This window comes from Amphibalanus amphitrite, unplaced genomic scaffold, assembly GCF_019059575.1.
Source record: "Amphibalanus amphitrite isolate SeventyFive unplaced genomic scaffold, NRLGWU_Aamphi_draft 000509F_arrow, whole genome shotgun sequence".
Classification (NCBI taxonomy): Eukaryota; Metazoa; Arthropoda; class Thecostraca; order Balanomorpha; family Balanidae; genus Amphibalanus; species Amphibalanus amphitrite.
In genome coordinates this window covers 281,508-300,717 of record NW_024882003.1, presented here as the reverse complement: position 1 = coordinate 300,717, position 19,210 = coordinate 281,508, and the positions used below count along the sequence as shown (strand labels likewise).

Sequence of the window (19,210 nt, the reverse complement as noted above, 5' to 3'; positions counted from 1 at the left end):
TCCCTGGCCTGGCGGCTAGCCCTCCTTCCTGGCGTGGTCCCCACACCGCCCGGCGCCTCCGGTACTGGTTCCTGCCGGCGCCTGGCCCTCCCACTGTCCGGCGCCCCCCGTATGGGTTCCTCCTGGTGCCGTGCCCTCCCACTGCCCGGCGCCTCCGGTACGGGTTCCTGCCGGCGCCCGCCGTGCCGTTCGGCGTGATCATTATGGCCGGTCGACGCCACCGGATCCTCGGGCGCTCCTTGTTATCTGCTGGTGATAAATCAGCGGTTTTAGCGTGTTGTTAGGCTCCGGTGCGCCGGTGGCTGATTAATTAGCCCTCCGCCTACCGACCGCCCCGGTGAATGCTCCGTTCGCCGAGACGGGAGTACCCCGAGCTCTGTCAGACGGATACATACATAGGTCGGGTGATTTTTATCGCACAACAGAAATATGCGATTCACAAGTTGATGTGGTTTTTGCTGTGGAGGGTGGAAAACTTGTAACTTGGTCCTGGAATTCTTGGTAGGACTCGGTTGAGTTACCTAGTAAAGAAATGTTTCGCCTGCTTATGATCTGAGGTTTTATGATATAGATTTTAGACTGATGATATCCTGGACAATGCTGTTGAAAGACGTCTATTGCTTGGATGTCGTCGTGCAAGACACCTGCAAGCTAATTTGTCATTGATGTTTACCACATTCATATCCGTCTCTTTCCAAGTCAGTCATCCGTCGCCAGCATTCCGTTTCGCCGTTACTTTTTTGGGGGGGGTTAGGCCCTTTCGGTCCAATGAGACCATTTCAGAGCCGGGAGGATGATAGGATATAGGGGGAGACATTGGTCTGGGCAGGCACCCTAGTGAGTCGCCGGGGCTGAGCCCGTCCAAAGGACAGGCCACCCAGCCCCAAGGCACTCACTGCACCCGGCTACGGGGTGCGCTCCCTCGGGGGCAGCGGTGCCGCTCCAAGGGAGTAGCCCGCATGATATAAAATTGCCTGTCCAGCCCGGAGGGGGGTTGCGGCGTGGAGGAGAAGGATTTCAGTATCCTGAGGATAGAAGCATGGAACGGTGCCGTTACTTTTGTTTGTTTGTTTGTTTGTTTTTTTTTTTTTTGTTGGGTTAGGCCCTTTCGGTCGACAAGACCATTGCAGAGCCGGAAGGATGATAGGAATTAGGGGGAGACATTGGTCTGGGCAGGCACCCTAGTGAGTCACCGGGGCTGAGCCCGTCCAGAGGACAGGCCACCCAGCCCCAAGGCACTCACTGCACCCGGCTACGGGGTGCGCTCCCTCGGGAGCAACGGTGCCGCTCCAAGGGAGCAGCCCGCATGAGATAAAGTTGCCTGCCCAGCCCGGAAGGGGGCTGTGGCGTGGAGGAAAAGGATTTCAGTATCCTGAGGATAGAAGCACGGATAGGTGCCGTTACTTTGGGGCTGTCTGCTGAAGTTTCGTGTCAGTCTCGTTTCTGTATTGCGGTACAGTATACTCCACAGGCGATGTATACTGCTGCCATCTAGCGGCTACTTAACAAACCTAAAGTGCGGTTCTTTTAGAAGGCGTGATGTTCATAACTCCTGGTGACCTGGTAAGGCAAATGAACTTATGGTCGATTATCTAGTGGCCTGTAGCCTAAGGGTGGTGGATTTACCCATAATATACGAGGTCAGGCCGCGCTGGGGAGCGTGCTGTCTCGCTGCAGCGGAACGCATGAATAGGCGGATGTATCGCGCTCCTTTCAGTGAACGCAGCACTTGACCCGGCAGCTGCGACTCCCCCCCCCCATCCACCCCCGTTATACCCTCCCCACCCCCTCCCCGTGACGAGGGGTCGCTCTTCATAGTCATCGATCCGACACGCATAAACGTCGGCATAGTTCAGCCGACGGGGGCCGCCGCTGGACAAGTTTGCAGGGCCATGGGCCGCTCGTGCTCGCGGCCATTGGCGTACATTGGGCGTGCACGCGCCTGCTGAACTGGATTTGCAATGGTCATGAACGGGCGGAAGGCTGGCGCGCTGCAGTCATGTCCGTTGCCAGGTCTCCGTGGGTTGCTGGAAATGCTGGGCTGTGTTTGAGAAGACCCAGGCACTTGATGGGAATGCCGCGCTATGCACGTTGAACTGTTCTGTCCCGTGCAGGCATAGATAATGACATTTATCTTCCACTGCGTACCTGTAAATATCCGCCCCGTCAGTCTTCTCGTGCATTATCCTCACCTTGTTCCATCCAGAATCGTACCAAACGCACCGTTCACTTACTCTATTTATTCACTTACACCAGAGAGTCTTACATTCTCTAAAACGACTGCATACGGGCTGGGTGGGGTCCGACTGGAGGTAGCGACGGGCTGGCCGGAGGGGGCCGGCCCGGCGCGCCGCTGCCTCCTCTCACTTTGTGCTCGCTCTCGCGCTCTGCCTTTCCGGTGCCGCTCACATCCTACGCTCTACCGACAATAATAAATAGATTAAATAATGACTGGCTGCGAGGCGAGACCAACTCAGAGGACTAAACGCCGAGGCGGCCGCGCCCACGCACGGTTGACTAGCAGTTTGAAGGACTCGCGATGGTGGCACCAGAGCACCTCACAACAAAACCAGCGTAGAAAACAACCTGGCGTCCGGAATGCGATTACTGGAATGCTGGAGTGACTAGACGATTTGTTGGCCTTGGCCGTGGCGCCCGTCCCGTGCGGGTCAGGTCAGCTCAGGTGGGGCCGGCGGGCGGGCGGCCGCGCCGTGCGCGCACGCGACGCGGTGGGGTTCGGTGATATGTGGGACATGCGACGGCTATTGCACCAACATCTAGATACCTAGGCGCCGTCCGCCATCGGCCGGCCCACTCGCGGCACGTCGGGGGCGGGGAGGGGGTGGGGGGCGACAGCAGGCCACATAGTCGCGCGCGCCGCGGACAGGCGCGGTCCGCGCTCGCGCCGCGCGCCGGTAAGTAGAGGCGGGCGCGCCGTCGGCGGCCGTGGCGTCTCGTGAGGGTCGGCGCCGAACCGGAGGCCCGGTTCGCTCGCCTGCCGACCGCCAGTCGTGTACAAAAAACCACGGACAGTATACAAATGGTGAGGCGGCGGCGGCGGCGCGGCGCGCTCGGTCGCGACGCTCTACGGGTGCGACGACAACAAATCAAAGGCAATGCAAAGACAACAACCTGGGGTATGTACAGTGTGCTCAGGTGATCGATCCATGCATAAAATGAATGTGTCTATGTACACTCGATCAGGCCGCGTTGCGCGCCGCCTTGCATCTATATAGAAATATCTTTCGTCTCGGTGCCGAACCTGCTAAAAATACCTACGGAATGTGTTGAGATCAGAATGGAAACACGCACACACAGTTGGCGCCGGCGCGCAGAGTCGGCCGAGAGCGCGGCGGCACGAGCAGGCCTGGCGGCCCGGCGGCCGCTGCCGGCGCGGCCACCGCCGCGACGCGCCAACACGCGTATTGCTATGGATCACTATGGCCTGTCGTCTGCGCCTGACTAGCATGGTTGTCTCCTAGCGTTCATGACTAGCATCACTGTGAGGAGGCCGAGCCCGGCTGACTAGAAGTGTCGGTCGGCGGCGGCGGACGGGCGCCGCGCGGCTGCGGCCGGCCGCCGTGGAACCGTCGGCCGCCGCGCGCGTCGCTCCGGACGCGTCGCTCAGTTGTCGTCGGAGCCGACGTAGAGGCGTATGACGCCGCCGGCGCCCTCCGAGTCCTCATGTCACAAGTCGCCCGTCAGGGAGTCGAGCGCGTGCTGCAGGGGCGCCGTGCTGACGGCTGTGGTCAGCACCTGGTTCTGGAGCAGGCCGCCGCCGCCGCCGCCGCCGCCGCCGCCGCCACCGCCGCCGCCTCCGCCGCCGCCCGGCTTATCATCTTCCTTCCACTTGTCCTGCGATCGGCGGCGCGCGTTCATGAAGAAGTTTCCCACGGTGGTGGGCTCGAGGCCGAGCTGGCGCGCGATCGTCACCTGCATCTCCTTCGAGGGACGCTTCGTCTCCTGCGGGGCGAAAAGAAACGCATATGGTCAGAACAGAGAAGAACCGACATCAAGAATGGTGGTGTACTTTTGTGTATTTAGTTATTTGTATGCAGATTAATGTAAAAGTAATTCGGCATTATTTCAAATAAAAGGTTGGTCTCTTGTTTGAGAAGGAAGTACTTGTGATCATGGGTGGAGCTTTTCCAGGAAAGTTGGTGGGGCAAAAAGTTGTCAAACCTACAATGTCCGATTGTTAAGTTGGATAAAATTCAACAATGAATCAATTCTTTTCATTACAGAGATAATATTTTGCATTACACAGACATTTCAAAGCTCCTCAATGCGAAAAACATAGGTTTGCTAAGCAGTAAAGTCCTGCAAATCGGCTTAAGTTGGTGGGGCAAAACGCTTATTGGTGGGGAAAAATGGCAAGTTGGTGGGGCAGGCGCCCCACCAAGTGAATAGGAAGCTCCACCCCTGCTTGTGATCGTTCTTTGAACATGGGCATTTCTTCGACCACACCATCACATTCAACACACAACACATCACAACAGATATTGTTGATCGCGAATATGGAGCTCTTTTTTAGGGATCATTATCATCGGACTGATTTCAGTCGAGTCACATCTGCTAACAGGACCGCTCCATGCGCCATGGCATCAATCGTTTTGGATATTACACTTAGCCCGAGATGCATAAACCGCACTGAGTGGTGGTTTCCTCCGCCATTAGGCCTTGATTCGCAATCGTAGCCCCGTTGTCTGACAGTGCCATGACCTCTGTTCTATTTCTGAGTCGCCTGCGATTGCTACAATGGCTGGATCATGGCAGATTGCTAATTAAATTCTGCCATTACCCGAGCCGCCAGCGAGTGTTCAGTTCAGCCAGCGGCAATGCCACAACGATGATCACCCCCAAATGCCATCAACTGCAGGCACGCATGTAACCGCCGAGCGAAAACAAAGACTGTGTCGTAAAACGCAGGCGCATCCAACGCTTTTAGCGCCCTAAAACCCCGATCGTCAACGCTGCTGTCTTTGTGCGGCCGGACTCTAAGCCCCACTTTTACATCTGCTGACAGATGGCGCTAGCAGTACATACGCCTGAAGCTATGCTGTACCGCATCGCTTACAAAGCTTGTGCTTCACCATACGGCGGAAAGGGCGAAGAGGCAGATCCAGATGTAGATGGCATTTAACTTTTAACCATTTAACTTTTATAGATTGGAAGATTTCGATCAATTCCTTGCCTCATAAAAACCCATTTTCGGAGCATACCTATTACCTATATCAGTTCTGTCCCCATCTGCCGAGTGCCGACTCTGGCTCTGGCGAACGGCCTCGGTACAGTACCTCAGTCATGCGTCGGCTGAAAGGCGTTTCAGGCGGTGCTGTCACCTATCGGGGAAGCAGTGAACTGCACCGATAGTGTCACTGCTCCTCGTAAATGGGTAGAGGGATCAGGGACGGGTGCGATTAGAACAGAGCGCTGAAGATAAAGAGGCGAGTGCTAGGCTTTGAGCGTATTTAGAGAAATCGTTGTTTTTCATAATTTGAAATTCGAAGCTATCCAATTTTGAAGCTAAGCAGACAAAAGATGAATTTCCCCAGCGCAGAAAACCGAAGAAGAATGCGCTTTTGTTAAAAAGGAACGACGCTGAGGGCTCCTGAGAGATTTTGAGTTTCGATATTTTCTCTCTTTCCTGGCTTTACCGAGCATAATCCCTACATAAAATAACTGAAAGAGACCTATATCCCAGCATTGCGGAAAGGCGGAGACAGCTGGGTCATTAGGTGTGTTTGGGGCCGTGGCTCACCTTAAAAATAGCCTGCAGTGTTCGCCGCTGTAGGTCGGTAAACACGAGGCGCGGCTTCTTGGGCGCAGGCGGCTGCTCGGCGGCCGGCTGCTCCTCTTTCCTTTTGCACGCTGAAACAGACGACACTCGGTCAGAGGCGAGCGGACGGTGAATCCCCGGGGATATGAGCTCAGACAACCAGGCGACAATCGGCGGACATTTAACGGGCGACACGGGAGATGGAGTGACGCGACTGAGGGTGTGCACGAAACATGTGGAGCTTGTGTCACGACACACATGTGCTGCGGGTAGGAAGGGCTTGAACCATACCCGACAATGAATCACCGGCACTCGACCACATGATGGACAGCGGTACAAATTGCATCGCGTGCCTGCGGCGAGCAGGACCGTTTATTGACGTGTTTTCCGTGGTTGCGACACGGGCGGCTGGCAGCTCGATTGGAAACGAGTCTCGGCCCCGGGGATCCGACGTTAAGCATCTGTCAAATCGTTCCAAACATCGGCCACCTGACAGGGGTGATTAACGAAACGTCGTGAAACATCGCGGCCTCCTCCGCCGGGTCTACCGAGGGACGGGAGAGCTCACTCAGCCTGTTTGTGTCACGGTAATGACTGTTACGGAACGGCATAGTACAGACGTCCTGTTCATTTAACCTGTAAATGAGCGCTGCACGCCACAGCACATTACGGAAGCATCAGAAAACCTGTGGTTACGTGCCTTTCATTTTGATAACACCGAACGCCTGATTCAGCTTTGGCTCAATCTCGATCCTCTATATCTTTTCTATATTGATTCCTACTCTTCTTTCCTCTCGACGACTATTGCCTTTTCACTTGGTGTATTTCACTCATTATTGTGTTTCTCATTGCCAGTCAGGTAACCGACCCGCTGATGTGTGGCTCACATAAGACGAGGCGAGGTTGGCTTTGGCTGAGCACCGTGTAACGAGGCGCCATGGCATGGTCACATGACATGGACCGCGACACGTGGCTGCCACACCATGACAGTCACGTGACCCAAACCAGCGTGAGGCGTCCCAGTCTGTCACAGTTCCGTTTGACAGGTCACGGCCCGACACAGACCTATTTAACAAGTCGCTGAGAGACGAGATAACATCGCCTTTAACACCTGTAGTCGGTGTGCTGTGCTCTGCACCACACATGTGCTCTAACCCACAGCAAGGTTCCCCAGTCGTCACGCGGTCGGGGCGCGGCATTGTCCCTGTGACGAAACCCCTCGCTGGGGTCGTCGCCCGTTCCCCGGTACGGCGGACGAACGACAGGCGTCGCGTCGCCGCTGTCTCCCCTCCCCCTCCGTCCCCGTCCCCGGCTCGGCGACTGGCCGGGCGCCCGCCGGGGAGGGCAGGGGAGGGGACGTCGCCCCGGTGCCGCCGGCCCCTCAGTGACATTTCGCCAGGGGTGCGGGGTGTCCGGGTGGGACGGTGTTGGGTCACCGCGCTGCCGGAGGGAGGTGCTGATGGAAATGTCAGCGAGTGGAACCTGGTGGTCGAGCGGTTTGCGCGACCGACCGCGTAAAAACGCTTTTTGTGGTCAAATATAGCGCAACTTTCGGTATAACCTAATATGCCCCAGTTTGCTGCCCCATTTACTGAAAACTATTGCACAAAAAGGGGCTTTTGTTGCTGGTGAGTGCGTAAAAACACAGCACCTAATCGCGAACTTTTGATTGACGCCCTGGTCACGGCGGTTTGTCGCGACTGGTTGAGCTGTCCGGTGTCAGCTGAGGGTACCGCGCCCCTCCCCTCCCCTGCTGTCTCCCCCTATCCATCAGCGCAGTGCGGTCCGGTTGAGTCTGCGTGCCGGTCCAAACGTACAAAGACGGTATTATCCGCGCGGCCAGCTGGGGCCGGCCGGCTCACAGCGTAAATACTGCATGAATCGCCGCCGGCTGCCGAGGGCGTTCAACTCCCCAGCGGGCCGACGATAAAGAGGTGTCAGTTTTTCACAATGTCTGCCTCCAAAACAACGAGGAGTTGATAACGTTTTGTGTAACTTGACAAAGATCACGTAACGTATGTACCTTATAACCGGTAATGTTCGACTTCACACATTTAGGTAGGTATGTACATGCTGTTCTGGTTCAGAAACGAAGCTCGACTTAAAACGGCAAAAAAGCTTGAAGGGAAGTTAATGTTTATTCGTTTATTCGTAACTTTTATCGAGCTTTCCTCTTCCCCAGCTTCAGGATGCCTGCGGGAAGCGGCGTGAGATGGCTCTGTACCGCAATGACCCCGTTCCATTCTTTACTGGCAGAACGACCAGACCCAAGCAGGCAAATAGGCCCATTTATTTTTATCGGCACCGGTCGTGCACTTCCCAGCTTTCTCTAGTTACGACGTTGTCTGCTCGTTTCAGCGGTGGACTGTACTCCCCCACACTGTCAAGAGTGCACAGCGGGCTGCTTTTAGTCGCGAACCTACGCTGTCTCTGCGACATATGTATTTGCTTACCTCTGCCAACGACTTGACGTTTGTCTGGTCTCGTGTAATGTTATACCTACCTGCTTCGCTGTTTTCTCTGTAACTTTATCATAGCTACCCGTTTGTGACTGATGCTTTATGATATTCAACACGTTTGATGTTACCCACACACTTATCGTTTCCCTTACGTTTAGTGTTGATTCCTCCACTAAATTAGTGTTGGGTAAATTAATTACTATAAATACACCCACTCCATGCGCTGTTCTTTTTTAGGAATTCTAGATGCCTATGTCCTATATGTACATAAACCTTACATGCTCCTTTCATTCGCCAACTTAACGACATTGGTCTATGTTTAGCACCCCACCATTCACTGCGCACACCGAAATATACATTATCGCACACCGAAATGCTATAATTTTATCCACCTTCAGAGGTATTGTAACGGAAAATTTGTTACGATTGCGATACAAAAGTACTGATAGATCCCTGCGACCGACTGCTTTTCTCCTTCGGACATCCCATTCACACCCCTCGCCCCTCCCCATGCCCCAGAGTATCTCCCCTGACCCAGTTCGTCGCCCAGCTGCGGCTCCTCGACACTCTCGGCCTTGCAGTGGCGACTATCCAGCTATTCATAGTCGGGGCATAAACAGCGGCGCGGCCCGGTCTCGCGGCGGCCAGGTGTGCCCCTCTCTCCCCTCTCCCCTCTCTCCACCGGTCCTGTTTCTAGGAGGACCGGTGAGAGCCCGTCAAAAATAAACCGTGCACGCGTCCGGCAGCATAGCGCAGGGAGGCTGCTGATATTGTAGCTTCTCACTAATTTTTGTTTGCCAGTTACTCGTTTTTTTTTTTTTGTATTTTCATCGCGATATAAATGTTCACCAATACTTTTGATTCACGTGCATTTGATCGAAAAGCCCTGGTGCCATTGCTCCATACAGTCCCAACATGAACTAAGCTGCCCTATCCATGTGTGCAAAGTCCATCAGTCTGTGTTCCCGTTTGGTATGCGGTGGGGTTAGGACTTGTACCGCCGCTGCTGGTGGCTGTCCTGATGTGGCCGTTACACGTTATAGCCTGGGGTGTCTGGGCGTAATGCACCGATCACGGTATGTCCCCTGTGTGGCGTCATTAGGTCGGTGTAGGATGGAGGTGACAGGGGACAGTGAGGTATAACCGTGCAGAATAGGACCTATAGCTGAAACAGATGCATTGATGCAGTCTCCAGCAATCAGCGTAGTTTCACTGAACGATGATTGGCTATTGAAAGTGTAGCGTATGGCTCTAGTTTTTCTATAACAGTGGCTTTCAGATCATACGCAAGGAAATATAAAGAACTTGATTGCTTTATCTTTGTATTGTTAAATCAGCCATGATTATCCGGTTTGAACTGGCAAATGGATCTTTGCAAAAATTTTGGCACTGCCTTCCAACTGCTCCGCTCGGTTCCGCTATCACTTCCCCCGCAGTTCTGCGACTTTGACTTCGCCCTGTTTTGCTGGCACCGGCTCCGAAATCAATGAGCGCTCCGCTCGACTCGTGCGACCGCCAGTGGTAATGATAAGAGGCAGCGCGCGAGGTGCGATCGGCCACCGCTCCGCCGCCGGTGCACCTTTCAATCAGCCGGCCGCGCGCGTGACCGTCTCGCGTGAAGCCATCGCCGGCGGCCGAATCATGCGGCGGCTCTGTGCACGTCCGTGCCACAATTACCGCTGAATTTTGTATAGACATTCAACAGAGTGGCGGCGAGAGAGCGCCGCCCGCGGCCGGCAAATTGCTCGGCGAAATGTGATAACGGCCCGCGCCGGAGCCAATGTTGACTCGGCCCCGGCACGGTGGGCGGACCTCGGCCGGACCCACTCCGTGGCAGCGGACTGGTCAGTGGTTCAGGCCAGTGCTAGTTCAAAGCGAGGCTCACAACCTGTTTTGGTGGCACTGGGGTAAATTACTGACCAGTAGTTTGGGCAGAAAAAATAATGGAAAGACCTACAACAGAAAGTTGAAAGCAAACAGCGCAATGGAATAGAGTTGTAGTGGGTGTCACTTATGCCCTTTTTCCATCAAATGCGTGTAATCACCGTACTTTTACAACGTTCTGAGGAAATCAGAGAGATTGAACGCCATGGTCACAGTAAACCATCAGCCCGTCGCCATTTCTGTCGCAGGCCATACATCTGCCTCGTTTGCATAGCGCCAGTCTTAACTGCGACCCCATGAAAGGTCACGGGAGACCGACGGCCCACGTCTCTCCCCTGCCCTTCCCAGGACCGGTCTAACCCACCCAGAACGTCCGGCAAAGCTGCGCCCAGCCCTGATCCACCTTCCACCCCAGACCCCAATGTCCAGCGCACCGGATAACTGGCATCGAGTTCAAATCACCTAGTCAGTATGACGCCAGCTTCACCCCGGCCTACCCTAAATCGTCACAGACAGGCCAACCCAACCCAACGTTATTTCAGTCAGGTGCCTGCTGCAACCCAGTCAGCCCAGCCTTGCGCCTTACTAGTTGGCCCCAACCTTCGTCAGCTCAGCCCAGTTTCAGCACCTGTGTCACCTTAGTCACCTAGCCAGTCCACTATACTAGCCCAACCCGGCGCCCTTCGCCAACTCAGCCCAAGTCCCAGCCCATCCCAGCCCAGCCCAGCCCTGCCCAACCCCAGCCCCAGCCCCACCCCAGAGTGCCGCGGGGCGGGCTGCGTCGGTGCCCCGCGGCGGCCACCGGCTGGCGGCCTCCTGCGGACGGAGGGCGGCACAGACAGTGGCCTGTCGTGTGTATGTGCTCATTTGTCCCCGCTGTGCCGAGGGCGGGCCACGCTGCCCCGCCGAGCCGCCGCGGGGAGACTGTCTATTACCGGCGGCGCCAGGTGGCTTTTTTCTCACAGCGCCCCCGGCCGCGCGCCAGTACTTTCATGTTACACCACCATTCGCCGGCCGACAAGAAATGCCTTTTACTTTGCTCTCTCCGGGCGCTGCTGCGAGGGCGGTGGCTGCGGGCCCGGGGCAGTTGCCGCCAGGAAAGGGGATGCAGAGACGGGGGAGGGTGTAAGATGAATGTGAGGAAACGGGTTTTGTTTTGTGGTTGCTGCCGAACTAATGAATATAATAGATACTGCATATGTGTGGCTGAGAAAAGCATGTAATGCGTTTTAAATCATAAACACAGGTGAAGCTTAAGTCCGTCTTTTTCATGATTTCCTTCAAAATAAGGAACCAGTGTAATTAATCAAGTGCGCTTGACTTGTGGCCAAATCTGGCGTGTGCTCGGGCGCGGTTAATGTCGGATCACCTCAGACCACGGGAGCAAAGATCCGGTCCGGCCACTCGGGGTGCGACTGTGCCGTCGGCGGAGATATTATCTGACGCCTATGAGCGACTCGGTGTGAGCTGCGGTGGCGGCTCCTAATCCCTCATCGGCGCCGTCCGACACGTGTCGGGACCTGACGGCCGGCGACAGCCGGGAAATGCCGCCGCCGGAGCCGTCATCCAATCAGCGTAATTCACTCGCCGCCGAGCGTCACGGCGACACGGACGGAGACGTGCAAAGATGTGGTCTCCGACAGCCGGGTCCGGATCTACCTGGGGTGATCTCTGACTTCCGAGCTGCCCTCGAACTTCTCCGCCCGGCCGCGGCGGTGGTGAAATTCGTCCGAGGGATTGCTCACAGTCGTCATCTTTTCATTATAATCAATCAGTGCGGGTGGCGGCGGCGGGGATCGAATCGATAGCCGGGCCGGTGAGCGTGACGCTCCCGTGGAGCTTCCCCCGCATGTCACTGATAAAATCACCCGACTGGTGGGGCGCCGGTCGCGACGGCGGTGCCGGCGCTACCTGCCTCGTGCTCAGACGGGCGGGGCGCCGTCGCCCTCCGCTACCACCGCCCTCCGCCGCCGCCGCCGCCCGCTGCCGCCGGCGCGTCCGGCGCCCGCATTGCCGTCAACGACAAAGGCGACGAATTTCTAAAAAACCTCGGCGTGTGCCTTTGTGGCTTGACGCTGTTGTGCGGTCGAGGACCCTCAGGGCGTCAAGGGTGCGCCGTGCACAAGTTGTCAAAGCACGCTCCTCTCCTATAAGAGCCCGGTCCAGCAGTCGGCGAGGTCTGGAAATAGCTGCCTCAAATGTCGCAGTCCGCTGCGAGGACAGGAGGCATATGTCTACTGAAATATTGGCGTTATGTATGAATATGTCAGGCCTTTTCCTTCACCATGTCCGTTTTGGAGCATCCCCATGTATTTCCTATACAGACGCTATCCCAGAAAACCTGTTTTCAAAATATGTTCCTTAATTTTTTGCTTTTTTACTGAACTTAGATGATAAGAGAGGTCTGACTACCGACTCATTGTCGAGCGACATTGCTCGGAGTTCGGGCCCGTGAGTCCGGTTAGCGACTCGTTCTGGCTGTCGCATGCCCGACGCCTACCATGCGGCACAGACTGAGTCCGTGGCCGGGCGAGGGTCGTGCGGGTCCGGGCGCGGCTCATGCGGCCTATACAGGGTGGCTCATCACTCGGCTCTCATGCGCGACTCGCGAGGGACGCGGCCGGCCGCCTCGTGCCAACTAGCGACTAGTTCGGACCGGCCCGGATCGAGACCGGAGCCGAGTCCGAGTCGACTCACTGCCAGTGGACCTGAGCTCGGCCCAGCGCGGCGCCGTCGCCCGGTATGAGCCGCTCTGGAATGGAAGGGAACAGGTCAGGGAGGCTCGGCCGACCGCCGTCCCACGCGGACAGCACGAGATAGCAGAGTGGCACCGTCCCGAGCGCAGTGCAATTTACGTCTGAGGGCGTCGATGTGCACCCGACTTTCTGGAAGAGTTCAGCCGTCAGCTAACGCTGGTGCGCAGCCCAGTGCCCATCCAAGCTCAAGTAGAAGTCTGATTATAACTTTGCAAAGCTACTCACTTACATCGCCTATCGATGTTGGAGTGTTTTCCTGATATCTCTTTTGGTCTGGCCAGTGCACGTTTCTATTGATCATGTTTGGAAACGTCCCTTTTAGGACATCGTGTGCTGGATTACTCCGGCCTCCAATAGTATACAATCCATCTTGGGTCAGGCACGCGCTAGTCTATCGTTCCACTACAGAGAGGCCCCTGGGGGCGCCGAGATCGCCCCGACACGGCTCCTGACGACAGGGCGCCGTTCGGACATCGGCGTCCATCACCGGCCCCCGCCCATCCATTGCGCTCGTGTCACGCGGCCCCGGCCCTGTCCGGGGCGCGTGACCTCCGCAGCAGAGGTCACAGAGGTCACACGACTCGGAGGTCACCCGTGCGACACCGCCGTGAAGACTGCCTGACTCGGCTTTCAGGGGAGCACGAACTGCTGAAACAAATCACTGGCGCTTTTACATGGTGTATGACTTTATGTATGAAGTGGGAGAACTTTGTGAGCTCTGTTCACACGAAATCTGAAGGCTGATTCGAAGGTTGGTGAGGCGAGACATATCTCGCCCACGAATAAACTTGTTCATGACTGATAGGACTCATGGATTAGGGTTTTACATGTAGCCGAAGAAGTGCAGTGGGTGGCCTTTCTCAGCCTCCCGGATCTGAGGAGCGGTGCACGGAAGTGCGTGAGACGCTGCCGCACTCAGAGAGGATCCGCGCCAGGACGGAGGCGCCAGCAGGGGCCGGCACCCATTACCATACATATGAGCCGGCCTCGCAGGCACACATGGCCGCTGTAAACAATCCATCCGCCGGCGGAGACAGACAACGTTACCGGCCGCAGTGGCCGCCCCCGCCCCCGCCCCCGCCCCGGACCCCGGCCTCTATGGCCACCCGGTCAGCCGCGTACGGGTGGCCGTTTATTACGAGCGGTGCCCAATTTTTCCTGATTGTCCCGTGCTTTATGACGGAGCTCCTGCGACAGGACGACGGATAATAAAGCGGCCGACCTGAGCCGGCGGCCGACGGACCGCCGGCCGGTAATACGGGCGGTGCCCGACCGGCCGGCCGGACCACGATCCAATCAGGGCCGCACGACGCAGAATTATTGCTAATTTAATTTGTTTACAAGTTTCATTTCATTAGGGCGGATAATATGATATGGTGCGCCAGGAGGCTGGCTGACGGAGATAAGGATAATGAATGGACTAATTCCGTCTCGGAGGGTCGGAGGTTGGCTTTCACGGCACATCGGCCGGCTGACAGCGGAGACTGAGGTGGGCAGGGGAGGGAGGCGAGACGCACGAAAGGTCACTGGTCGTCAGTGTCATCACGGGTGTCAAAGACCAGGAAGCACCGTGAATATGGGTGCACGGTTTGACATTGGATGTGCCAATGCACAAAGCAAGTGTTCATGGGCTAGAAAGAACCAAGTTATTTCAGGCTTTTTATTCAGTCGCCCTAGCCTGCGAACATGTCTTGCGCTAATCATGTGTGCCACAAAATCAGAGTCTGATTATTCACCCAACATCGTCACTCGCATCGCTATTGAGTTATTTGTTTCTTTTCCACACGCCGTTTCCGTCCCGGCTTCAGAGCCCGCCGTTCGCCGCGCCGGTATGCTGTGCCGCCTGACACACGGGCGTTGCGGCACAGCCTACCAGGCCAGGCACTGTTTCTGGAACGGCAGCGGTCGGCGCCACGCGGACAGAGCCTCGGCTCGACGGCGCCGGCTCCGTTCTGCGGAACCCACTTCAGACACCGGGCTCGTGTATTCAGACCTCATACTGTATGCAAAGCCCCTTATTTCACGTTTGCACTGCAGCGCTTATCCCCTTGAGGCGGGCGGCTACAGCGGGCAGCCGTGGCACGATTACAGGCGCGTGTACGAACGGACACCGCTGATCTACGCCAGACTGGAGAAACCGACATGGGCTCTGCCAGAAAAATCGCTGCAAGCCTTCTCGAAACTCGACAAAGGCAAGCCACTCGCGCTAGCAATCTTACATCAGAGCTTAGCTCTCTGTCCAGTGCACGAAGAACGACACAAATTCACTAATCTTGAGAGTCACTGGTTCCCAGCCAACGGTGATTTCTCCTTCAAAATACTTTGACATATTCTGCCAACGCATCCATATTTTGGTAAGATTATATGCATGGCAAAAAGTTCCACGTAGGTAGTGTTCATATTCATGGGGTACGTTTTAACTCAAAAGGATGTTTACTCTTGTTCCGGCTGCAACTAAATATTTTTGTTGAATGGAATTGTGCTTTTCATCTACATACCTTCTATCTTGATTTTTACTTTTAGTATACACAAAACCTTATAACTGCCTTCGCTATCTCCTGTCCTGGACGCCCCGCTCTCCACCAGCCAGCCCAGTCCCGCGGCCTGCGCTGAACCCGGCCGCGCCACCCATGGTCGTCCATTTGAGACAGCTCCGGCGACCCGCTCTCCACTTCACTCCGATTACAATCCTGGCGAGGAGCCCTTCAGGCGCGCTTCTGACGAGCACGTTCCGGCGAGCCTCTTCAGAGCCGGAGCCGTCCGAGGCGTGTCTCCGGCCGGCTGTCGAGCCGGGCGGCGCCGCGGCGCGCCCGCTCATGCCCAGCTCCGATCGCGGAACTGCAGCGGTGCCGGCCGCCGCGGCGCGGATGCAGATCGGGCCGATAAATCACGAGCCGACCGGCCGCGCCGTGGCCGCTGGAGAGTCTGAACGCTCCCGGCGGTCCTTATTATCTGGCGCCCCGACCGCCGGCCGCCGCTTTAATGAACAACACGGCCACCAATTCGAGCCGAAGAAAATAACAAGCGGCGCCGGGCGGTGGCGACGGGCTGAGTGTGCAAAGCCGCCGCCGCTGCCACCGCTTTTCGACAAATACGGCGCTACTGCCAGTAAACTCTGCCGCCGCCGCCCCTTGCCAAATACGGCGCTACCGCCTGTGAATTCTGCCTCAAGCGCCCCTCGCCTCCACCACAGCCGCTCGTCGCCTGCGGCATGCCGTCGAGGCCCTCTGTCTAATGTCTGCTGCGTGACTCAGGGCAGCACGGACACTATACCATGTGAGTCAGCCAGCGATGACGTCACGGACGAGTCAGTGACGTCAAAGGTCACTGCCTGCAGCCTGCGGCGATGTCGCGGAGGGGTCCGACCGGATCTGATCAGGGCACGGGCTGAGTGGGGGCGGGATGAGCCGCCACGTAATGTAGGGAAACGTCAAGTATAGGAAACCACATTTATCGAAGGCCGTACCGCCCCTGAATATTTTGCTGAAGTTATACTATGGTTTGCTGTACATAGTATTGTAATCCATTCGTTTTCGATTCCATTTCATTTAGCGTAATCGCACCCATGTGCTCTTATCAGACCAATGTCTGCTTCCCACGCCTCGCAGATTTTTGCTACAGGCACTCTCGTCTTTCGATTAAATGTCATGACTTTTGATGACTTTCGCTTCGATTAAAAATTTTGTTTGCCCGTAAAAGAAAGGAAATTTGAACGTTTCACAAGGTCGGTATATTAGATCGACTGCCTATCTGAAAGATCAAAGGTTTTAGAATATCTTGAAGAAACTTTCTTCAGCTTATTCACACGGCTGGTTTATATTTTCCCAGCCCTCGTGATTAACAATTAGTTCCAAGGCCGGCTGACAGGCAACCATTTTTCATGGAAATAGACAATGGCTCGAACGTGCATCACTCACTAATGATGCCGGATATACACCCATAAAGGTACAATGTTTGTGACGCTAGGACGCCGTGGATGTATGTTGTTATGACTCCTGAAGCAATTATATGCCGATATTGTCTTTAATTTCCCCACTGCAATCTGTACATTATTGTAAATCATAGAGAATGCTGTAAATATTTGCAACCTTACCTTTCACTAATACATATTTAGAAAATAGGATATGCAGTATGAAAATGCTCAGTCATTTTGTGTTCAGATAAAGTAAGCTTTATAATTTGGTTCAGAGTTATCTATTCTGCCGTTTGGTGTCGATTTATATCCGTCCCCCTATCTGACACTATCATTCCGTGCTATATCACCCCTAACTGTAGCTCTGCTACATCGCTACAAGCATGAAGAGTCGACGGCCCTCTGAACCTACAGACACAGTCAGGGGTTCCGTGAGGGTCAGCAGGCCACCGCGGACGGCCAGTAGCCACTAGCCATATACGGAGCACCAGCACGGCAGAGGGAACCGTTGCTGGATGGTCAGCAGGACTAGGAGGGTCAGCAGGCCACCGCGGGCGGTCAGTAGCCATATAAGGCACCAGCGCGGCAGAGTGGACCGATGGCCGGTCCGGGGAGTAGCCGTATACGGAGCCTTACGGCGGCATAGTGGACCGTCGGACGGTCCGGAGAGAACGCTCCGTCGTCGGACCGCGGCACTATGGTTGGAAACGGCCTCACGGATGGCCGGGGGTCAACGCGAAAACATGTTTTGCCCATAACTTGTTAATGCGTAGACCGACTGCGATGAAACTTTGCATAGGTATACCAGTGTCTTTCGTGCATCATACAGTAACTCAGAAATGACGAGGTCACGTCACGTCACGCGTGTGTGACGTCATCATTGCAAGTATGTTATAAGTCGCCTATGTCTTTCGTTATGTTATCGATATCGCGAGGCATTTTGAACATGTTTTGAATACTGCTATTACTGAATGGATATTGTTGTTATGCTTTAGGGCAAGAAATATCAACGTAGTGACGCACAGTGTCTTACTATTGGTCTTAAAGGGTCAAAAATTTGGAGAAAGAGTATTTATGATTTTTTTAGATTGTGCAAAAAAGTAAGAAATAAAATGACGATCAAATGACAAAACATGCGTCAGATTAACCCGGCAGTTGCTGGGGTATTTCCCCATCCGCCGTTTGCCGGGGGGGGGCGTTCAACGCCCCCAGCCGATGACTCGCGAACAAATAGGCGCAGCGAAACGCACGAGGCGCGGCAAACGAAAGAAGAACGCGACGAGACAATTCACATGAATGCTTTAAAGTTGAATTTCGAGGTCACAGGTCGGGTCAAGGTCAGGTCAAACACTTGAAATCGGGCTTTCAGTAGCATGGACTTTAGAACCTCGCAATCGGTGCCTCGCGTTTCGCGTTTCGATTATATTGTCATCAGTTGGTCCTAAATAAATTCAGTCAGTTGGTCCTAAACAATCTGTTACAACTGTCACAACTGTCACAACCCTTCATATAAGTGCTAAAAGAGTGTCAGATCAATGTAGGGGTCAGTCAAACATAGGCCACTGGCCAGGGTCAAAGTCAGGTCAATCAGGTAAGCACATAACCCCGAAAATTAAAACTGGTACCTATTCGCAGCCCATGCATGACACATGTTTTATGGGTACTTTTGGGCGTAGAACACGATGGTGACATTCATTTTATCATACGAGTACGTAGCTGGTTGAAAAAAGATCAATTTCAGAAATGCATGCATCATGGTCGTGAAGTAGTCACGAGAAATTGCCAACATTCAGTTCAAGATTTTGGGAAATGTAGAACGATTATCAAAAACCATAGATAGCCATTTGATTTGCCATGGTATTGGCAGTGTAATGGCGTTTACAGCATGTCTGTATGTCTGCTCTGTCGGTGGATATCCATATCCATACTCCAGGATATCCATACACCTTTGCACGATATCCATACTCCAGGTGCAGCGGCGAGCAGTTACTTCTTACGAGGGGTGCGGAGTCGAAGTCAGAGTCGGAGTCAGAGTCGGAGTCGGAGCCAGAGTCGCCCAGAGTCGTGGCAACGAGCCAGGAGTCGGAGTCGGAGTCGGGGTCGGTCAGGAGCCCGCAGTGGAAGTCGGAGTCGGTCCGAATCGGAACAGCTCCATCACGACTCCGAAACACTGGCAGGGGTCCGGAGTCGGAGACAGAGTCGGCCGGAGTCATGGCAACGAGTCAGGAGTCGGAGTCGTAGTCGGAGTCGGATTTGGCGCCACCACGACTCCGCAACCCTGCTTCTTACCATCATTTATAAGGATAAGCGATTGCAAGACTGACGAGCCGACCTGGTGCTAACGAAGCGACGGGTAGGTACGCCTCGGGAGATGAAGCTTCACGGACGATTTTGCGCACAAGTGCGCAGTCTGCTTTTA

The 19,210-nt window shown here is 55.1% G+C and overlaps 1 protein-coding gene across 4 annotated transcripts in view; it reads right to left on the bottom strand.

Annotated features, from left to right (window-relative positions):
* Positions 1-2,225: 2,225 nt before the first annotated feature.
* Positions 2,226-19,210, bottom strand: part of LOC122392963 (hepatocyte nuclear factor 6-like) — a 52,686-nt gene continuing 35,701 nt past the window's right edge. For all 4 annotated transcript variants that reach the window (XM_043388360.1, XM_043388362.1, XM_043388359.1 and 1 more), the window contains 2 exons: positions 5,762-5,871; positions 2,226-3,963 (listed from right to left, as the gene is read on the bottom strand). In XM_043388360.1, coding sequence (XP_043244295.1) covers positions 3,688-3,963; positions 5,762-5,871 — 386 coding nt within the window. In that variant the 3' untranslated portion in view covers positions 2,226-3,687. The remainder of the gene's footprint in view (positions 3,964-5,761; positions 5,872-19,210) is intronic.